This window comes from Octopus bimaculoides, chromosome 30, assembly GCF_001194135.2.
Source record: "Octopus bimaculoides isolate UCB-OBI-ISO-001 chromosome 30, ASM119413v2, whole genome shotgun sequence".
Taxonomy (NCBI): domain Eukaryota; kingdom Metazoa; phylum Mollusca; class Cephalopoda; order Octopoda; family Octopodidae; genus Octopus; species Octopus bimaculoides.
The window spans coordinates 4,530,011-4,538,724 of NC_069010.1; the positions used below are offsets into that span (position 1 = coordinate 4,530,011).

General features: G+C 36.3%; 1 protein-coding gene across 1 annotated transcript in view; it reads right to left on the reverse strand.

Annotated features, from left to right (window-relative positions):
• Window positions 1-2,716: 2,716 nt before the first annotated feature.
• The window catches only part of LOC106884181 (uncharacterized), a 22,099-nt gene continuing 16,101 nt past the window's right edge, over window positions 2,717-8,714 (reverse strand). Inside the window, exon 3 of the mRNA XM_052978193.1 lies at window positions 2,717-6,839. Coding sequence (XP_052834153.1) covers window positions 5,589-6,839 — 1,251 coding nt within the window. The 3' untranslated portion in view covers window positions 2,717-5,588. The remainder of the gene's footprint in view (window positions 6,840-8,714) is intronic.

Sequence of the window (8,714 nt, forward strand, 5' to 3'; positions counted from 1 at the left end):
ACTGGCAGAAAAGAAAAAAGAACTTTGTTGTTACATGTTGTTCAAAGAAAAAGAGATTTTGTTAACTGTGATGTTAACTGGCAGAAAAGAAAAAAGAACTTTGTTGTTACATGTTGTTCAAAGAAAAGAAAAAACAAAGAAGTAAAAGAACTTTTTAATTGACTCTCGATGCACAAACTTTGATTGTAAACTTTGATTATGTAATGATTGAAAACCTTTGTATTGTTAAATGCTTGGAAACGCTATTGTTACATATTATTTCAGAAGCAAGTACTATGTTATGAATTATTGTTAGGCTCTGTAATGTAAAGAAAAAAAAGTTAGTTTCACTGCGCAACGTATGGTTTGTGTTATTTCTTCTTCTTTGCCTGTTGGCATCGTTACGTGCTCCGGCTGGGCTTAGTCGTGGCGAACATCCTGACTCACTGAGCGTCGACGTTCGCGCGTGCGAGTTTACTCTTCGTTGAGGTGTTCCACGTGCGGGCGTTTTGTAACAATATATATTATTCAAAAGAGTTCCAACTCTGTTTTTTATGTTTTATTTATATTCTTATAAAATTAATGTGGGATATAGAATATGGAATATATGATATAAATAGTAAAATGAAATGAAGTATTGAATGTCTTACTGAATATATGAAATATTGAGTATTAAATATATAAGGACTAGTATACTTTCCTGCTTTCTAGCAGTCATCAACAGTCTTACAGATGTGTTTTAACTGTATATATATGTGTGTGTGTGTTATAATTTAGAACAAACAGTAAGAAGTTGTCATAGTATTCAGAGTTTCGAATGTCAGAGCGAAGAGCTACGATGCATTCTTGAGTACTATAATGACAACTTTTTCCTGTTTGTTCTAAATTATAACATCATCATCATCATCGTTTAACGTCCTCTTTCCATGCTAGCATGGGTTGGACGATTTGACTGAGGACTGGTGAAACCGGATGGCAACACCAGCCTCCAATCTGATTTAGCAGAGTTTCTACAGCTGGATGCCTTTCCTAACGCCAACCACTCAGAGAGTGTAGTGGGTGCTTTTACATGTCACCCGCACGAGGGCCAGTCAGGCGGTACTGGCAACGGCCACGCTCAGAATGGTGTATTTTATGTGCCACCCGCACAAGAGCCAGTCCAGGGGGCACTGGCAACGATCTCGTTCGAAAATCCTTACACAATAATAATAATAATAATAATGGTAACTTACTCTTCTTCAGCGACTTGAGAGGATGAGGACGTGAGTGTTTGATTTCTTCTTTAGCAAGTTGTAGTGCTGACGTCAGCAACTGTAGACAGCGTACGTAGAGTAAGAGTTGGTTTAAACGCTTTCCTCTATTTATCTAATATCACAGTCTGGTTCTTTTGTTGTTACTTTTTAATATATATATATATATATATGTGAAACAGGGACAACTGACGAAGGGGTATACTCTTTATGTTGCAGGTCTCATTTCTCTGGGGGTTTTTTTCATTGTTCGAAAAAGGTTTGTATTCTGTTTTCATTTCTCATTGTATACATTATTTACATTATTTACATTTGACGGATATTCGTCCTCATCTTGTTTGTTGTTAACACAACGTTTCGGCTGATATACCCTCCAAGCCTTCGTCAGGTGTCTTGGGGGAAATTTCGAACCTGGGTTCTCATTCCTAATGATGTTACTATTATTATGTTATTATTATTATTATTATTATTGTTATTATTATTAATCAGGTCGCTACCGTGAATCGAACTCGGAATCTTGGGGTTAGTAGCCCGCGCTCTTAACCACTAACACCATATACTATAATAATAGTAACATCGTTAGGAATGAGAACCCAGGTTCGAAATTTCCCCCAAGACACCTGACGAAGGCTGGAGGGTATATCAGCCGAAACGTTGTGTTAACAACAAACAAGATGAGGAGAAATATCCGTCAAATGTAAATAATGTAAATAATTCCTCATCTCTTAAATATAGAACTGTATTTCTCATTGTGTTTAAAATTTTTTTTGATGTCCTGTACCCATATATGCATGTACGTATACATATAGATGTAGTTATGTACATATATGTATGGATATATGCATATATTTATATATTATTTATATTATTATAATATATGTATATATATATACATATACTCTTTTACCTGTTTCAGTCATTTGACTGCGGCCATGCTGGAGCACCGTCTTTTAGTCGAGCAAATCGACCCCAGGACTTATTTTTTGGAAGCCTAGTACTTATTCTATCCGTCTCTTTTGCCGAACCGCTAAGTTACGGGGATGTAAACACACCACCATCGGTTGTCAAGCGATGTTGGGGGGACAAACACAGACACACAAACACACACATATCATATATATACATATATATACGACAGGCTTCTTTTCAGTTTCCGTCTACCAAATTCACTCACAAGGCTTTGGTCGGCCCGAGGCTATAGTAGAAGACACTTGCCCAAGGTGGCCACGCAGTGGGACTGAACCCAGAACCATGTGGTTGGTAAGCAAGCTACTTACCACACAGCCACTCCTGCGCCTATATATATATATATATATATATTTTTATTTATTTGCTAATCCCAGAAGACTGATGGAAGAAAGTGAATAAATTATCTGTAAACCAAGCATGTGTTCTTAATGTAAATTTAGCAGAGTTCCGATTGTTGCAAGCACTAAGGTAAAATTAACCAAGATAGACATAGTAAATGTAAAAACAACAACAAAATATTTCTTCTACATCTCTTTCTCTCTCTCTTTTATTTTTATTTTTTTATTCATTTCAAATCATTTAATCTGTCACATAGCATGTTACAATAGACAAAGATGGCCGTCGACCTGCAATATCTTCTCGTCCACACTCAGGCACTGATGTGGCAGAGATGAATTTCAATGGTGTAGTTGCAATGATGATGGTGGTGATGATAGTTATAGTGATGGTATGGTATTGGTGGTAGTGATGTTGTATGTGGTGGTGGTGTATGGTGATGGTTGCAATGAATGTAGTGGTGGTGGTGGTGGTGGTGGTGGTGGTGTGGAAATGACTTGTGAGAGCTCGTAGTAGATGGCAGCTGTGGTGGGATGAGGGAGGAGAACAGAGATATTGTTGACAGGGAGGTGTTAGAAATAGGTCTGAAGACCAAGTCTTCAGCAGTGAATGAATCGAAGGCTAATTAACTAACATTAATAAATAAATAGTAATAAATCAATAAATAAGAATTATATAAAAATAATAATTTTGGCACAGGGCCAGTAGTTTTATGGGAGGGGGATAAGCTGATTATACCAACCCCCAGTTCTTGACTGGTACTTAATTTATCAACCCCCAAAAGATGAAAGGTAAAACCGACCTCGATGGAATTTGAACCCAGAACTCAAAGATGGACGAAATGTCACTAAGCATTTTGCCTGGTGTGCTAACGTTTCTGCCTGTTCACCACCATAATAATAATAATAATAATAATAATAATAATAATCCCCTCTAATATAGGGCTTTCCTATAAGGTGTTATCCACCCCTGATTGGAACTCTCCCGTATGACATGTACGCATGCTCAGTGACTTGCTTTAACAGTTGCAATCAGCTGAATGCACATTGCCAGTGACCTTTGACACAATTACCCACACTCTGTGGTCAGGATTCTAATTTGGTTTGATGTCGGTATCGAAGGGATTACCAGACACCGGACAATACAGTGAGGGCAGCTTTCACTCACATCATGGTATTCGATGCTGTGTACGTGTCTGTCGTGGTAAAATATGCCACTCCTTAACTGTTGCTTTGCTTTCATCCGTAGCACGAGGTAATTATGTCATTATCTGTGAAATTCGGCAACTTACAAAGATCTTTAGATCAGGCAATACTTCACCGAGAGGAGATATAAGCTTCTGCTTATTCCTGTCTGAAGTATCGTCCGATACTTCAGACTTATCGTCCGATGAATTTACTTTGTTGACATTCTTCATCGACAGAATTTTTATTCCTTTCAACCTTTCAGTCAAGTCCGCCTTTCTTCCAGTAACATACTGTCCATATAATCTTAAATATTTCTTTAACTCAGGCACAGTAAGTACTTCGATAGCTGAATCATCAAGCTGCTTTACATCCATGATAAGACGTAAAACAATAACAATGGCGTGGGTAGCCTCCGGAAGTTTAATTATCTACATGGAGCGCCACCTAGCCAAGGGAGATATCCTACTTATAGGAAAGCCCTATAGGCACAAAGCCTGGAATTTGTGGAGAGGTGGGTAGTCGATCACATTGATCCCAGTTCTTGACTGGTACCTAATTTATTGACCCCAAAGGATGAAAGGCAAAGTTAACTTTGGAGGAATTTGAACTCGGAACGTAAAGATGGAAGAAATGCCAATTAGCATTCACCTGGCGTGCTAATGATTCCGCCATCTTGCCACCTTAATAGTAGTAGTAGTAGTAGTGGTAGTAGTAGTAGTAGTAGTAGTAGTAGTAATAATAATAATAATAATAATAATAATAATAATAGTAATAGTAATAATAATAATAATAATAATAATAATAATAATAATAATCCTTTGGCCTGAAATTTTGGGGGAAGGGTATAGTTGATTACACCAACCCCCAATGTTTCATTAGTACTTAATTTATTGACCCTGAAAAGATGAAAGACCAAGTTGACCTTGGTGGTATTGGAACTCGGAACATAGCAACAGATTTTGTCTGCCGTACTGACGATTCTGCTAGTTCACCGCCTTATTGATGATGATAACAACTTATAATAATTCATAATAAATAAGGAATGTTTTGTAAAAAATAAAGGACAAACAATCATTGTAAGAGGAAGATGGTGTGAGGTAGAAAATGTCACCTTTCTTAACTAATTAAATAATGGTCTTTTAGCATCAAAGACCAACTTCTCATTGTTATTTTTTCCTCCATTTTCTTATCATCTATATATACATTAAACTACGGTTTACCTTTTAAATTACCTGCTGCCATATACCTTATAACAAGGACCATACTTACTGAGGTAATTACTAGGAGTGCCTCTGAATATATCTATCCCTTAGAGGGTTTAACCCTTTTGTTACTATATTTCTATTGAGATGCTCTGTGTTTCTTTCAATTCATTTTCAATATAACAAAGAATTTAGTAAAATAACTTCATTATCATTAAGTTAGTGTTAGGAACATAAATTGTGACTAAGGTTTAGTGGAAGATTTTAATTCAAATCTTATGAAAACAGGATATTTGTACTGCAGAGCCAGAGGTGGTTTCAACCAGGTTGGTTTCAAAAGGGTTAAGAACTGTTTCTCTATTATATATTTTAACCCTTTTGTTACTATATTTCTGTTGAGATGCTCTGTGTTTCTTTCAATTAATTTTAAATATAACAAAGAATTTAGTAAAATAACTTAGTTATCATTAAGCTAGTGTTAGGAACATAAATTGTGACTAAGGTTTGGTGGAAAATTTTAATTCAAAACTTTTGAAAACAAGACATTTGTACTCAGAGGCAGAGCCGGTTTCAGGCGGGTTGGTATCAAAAGGGTTAAACACCTCTAACTTATATACACACACATTGGATATCACTGCAGATGGCAACATGTGGCCATGCAGTGTTTAGTCAACAAGAGATGTATTTTTAATTTTACTAGGATTTACATCTCTAGTCAACCCATTTTGCACATTTGCACCAAATTTGAAATTCTTCCCTGCCTTGTTCCTCCTTGACTTTAAAATCCGCAGAAGTGCCTGGCTGCGCTCTTTTTGCATGAGAGTAATGACAACATTCTCCTTTGGCGCCTCTTCTTCGTCACCCTCCTCGCTGTCAACATCCCGACTGTCGTGAAACTCATCCCCGTTCCATTTAGACGTGACCTTTTCTTGGCTGTCATCGATGTTCATGTCTTGGGTGGACGACTTCCTTTTGAAGGCTTTCGTTTTGTGTTTATTTGAATTCTTTGACACGTTAAAACCCGGTACTTGCACGACAGCACCTGCACTTGTTGCATTCCGTTTGTGCAGTAAATTTGTCAGGAAGAGTGCTGAATGTTTGAAAGAATATGGCGAAGGAATCTTTAAGCAGTTTTGCTTTTTACCTGAGAGTTGCTGCTCCTTTTTTCTTTCATGTTCACTTCTTATCAAATGTGATTGGTTCATTTTATTTGATACAGTTTCTCCCATTGTTGTCATCGCTTTCATTGTAGTGGTCGTTGGTGTTGTAGTCAACAAACTTTGGTCAGGTTCCAGAAAGTCACGGCACTTTACTGGGTGGTATGGAACTAAAGGCTCGGAAGATTTGAATTTATTAATGAATTGTGAAGTACCCCAGAATGAAAACTGGTTTGGTGCTGTTGAAACGATCACAAACGCTTCCATATTGTCTTTGGAAAGTTTAACAGCATCTTTCACAAAAGAAAGAATTTCGTTCGTTTTTTTCTCTGAATGACCTTCGTTTGACAATTCTGTCTGTTCAACTTTTGGAATTACAGTGACAGGAAATTGTTTATTACTAAGGAATTTGCCAGTAGAGAGAAGAGATTCTTTGGTAGATCCATTGTCAGGCATAAAATTTAAGTTTCTATGGTTCTGTGTGAGATCCAAAGCCTGGTCCTCAACTTGGTGGAGTTGGTTCAGATTAGGGACTGCAATAATTGATGCAGTACCATATAAGGATGGAAAAGCATGATTATTATAATTATTGTTGTTGCTGTTGTTGTTAGTGGGATAAGTCCAGCCAATGCAGTTCGAGGATTTTTTATCAACGTAACTTTTGTCTCTGTCAGCAAACCCACCAATGTGGTCGATGGTTTTAGAAGATGCAATGGTGTCGCACTGGGATGGCCTGTCGTTCTTTCTCGTTGTGTTCGTCTGTAATTGAAAGAAAAGAAAAAAGCAATTTTATTGATATATTTGGACTGTCTACATCTTGGTTGTTAGGGTAACAATATTGGGTTAAAGGAATAACATTGATTAAGTGTTAAGACTAATAGGCAGAATCATTAGGAAGGGCATCCAGCTGTAGAAATTATGCCAAAGGCGAAGAGTCCGGTGCAGCCCCTCAGCTTACCAGCTCTGGTCAAATCATTCAACCCATGCCAGCATGGACAATGGAAATTGAATGATTATGATGATGATGAGGAGGATTAGGGTGTTTGATAAAATTCCATGTGGTATTAGTTCGAACTTTCAAGCATCCTGGGTTCAAATCTTGTCATGGTCAGCTTTACCTTTCCAAGTTGTAAATTATTACACCACAGTGACTTAGCAGTTTCAGCAAAGGAGACTGAAACAGTAAACACCAGGCTCATAACACAGGTGTGGCAAGAAGCTTGCTTCTCAACCTCATGATTGCAGGTTCAGTCCCACTGCGTGGGACTTTGGGCACAGGAGAGAGAGAGAGAGAGAGAGAGAGAGAGAGAGAGAGAGAGAGAGAAATATATATATATTTATGATATTTACTTTGTATTATATTATACTCATTTATTGTGCTTTTAATTATTAATTATTCTATATGTGATAGTGGATTTTCATCGATGAGTTCATGAACCTTGGTTCTTTTCCCTAAAACTATATATATACATATACATATATATAGAGAGAGAGAGATAGATATGGATATATATATATATATATATATATATATATATATAGATATAGACTTATGTATTGTATGTTTTTTTTTGATAAAGTATAGAAAAATATCCTTTTGTAACGTACACATTTTTAATATAATAAATTTGTAATATCATATCATATATAGTATATATTTACCCACTATATGTTAAATCATACTGTATATATCGTAATGTATTGTCTTAAACTGTTAAATATTTTTATACAACTTGGAAACTATGCATGTTTATAAATGTTTTAAACATTCATGGTATTTCTGAAGTTTATATCATTGTACATGCCTATATACTTTATTTTATCTTACATTTTAGACATTTTAGAGACTTAAAAAACTATATTTTAGGCGCAGGAGTGGCTGTGTGGTAAGTAGCTTGCTTACCAACCACATGGTCCCAGGTTCAGTCCCACTGCGTGGCATCTTGGGCAAGTGGATTTGGTAGACGGAAACTGAAAGAAGCCCGTCGTATATATATGTATATATATATATGTGTGTGTGTGTGTTTGTGTGTCTGTGTTTGTCCCCCCAGCATTGCTTGACAACCGATGCTGGTGTGTTTATGTCCCCGTCACTTAGTGGTTCGGCAAAAGAGACCGATAGAATAAGTACTAGGCTTACAAAGAATAAGTCCCGGGGTCGATTTGCTCGACTAAAGGTGGTGCTCCTGCATGGCCGCAGTCAAATGACTGGAACAAGTAAAAGAGTAAAGAGAATATTTATTGATTCTAGAATAATTTGAACACACAGACATATATATTAAATCTTGTGTTGGACATACGGTATTGTCACTGTGGTCTTCCACCCTTATGTATCCATTTTTACCATAATTGGAATTCTAGCTCATGCTGAGCACTTCAACTCTGGCCTGTCTTTATGTTATATTAACAATAACTAATTATACAAAAAATTACAGTATATATAGAGATAAATATATACATACATACATAGACATATATATACATACATAGATATATATATGGATACATACATACATATATATACATACATAGATGTATATATACATACATAGGTATATATATATACATACATACATAGATATATCCGAAGGGAAATAGCCCTGAAACTCGAGTCGCCTTTATATATATATATTT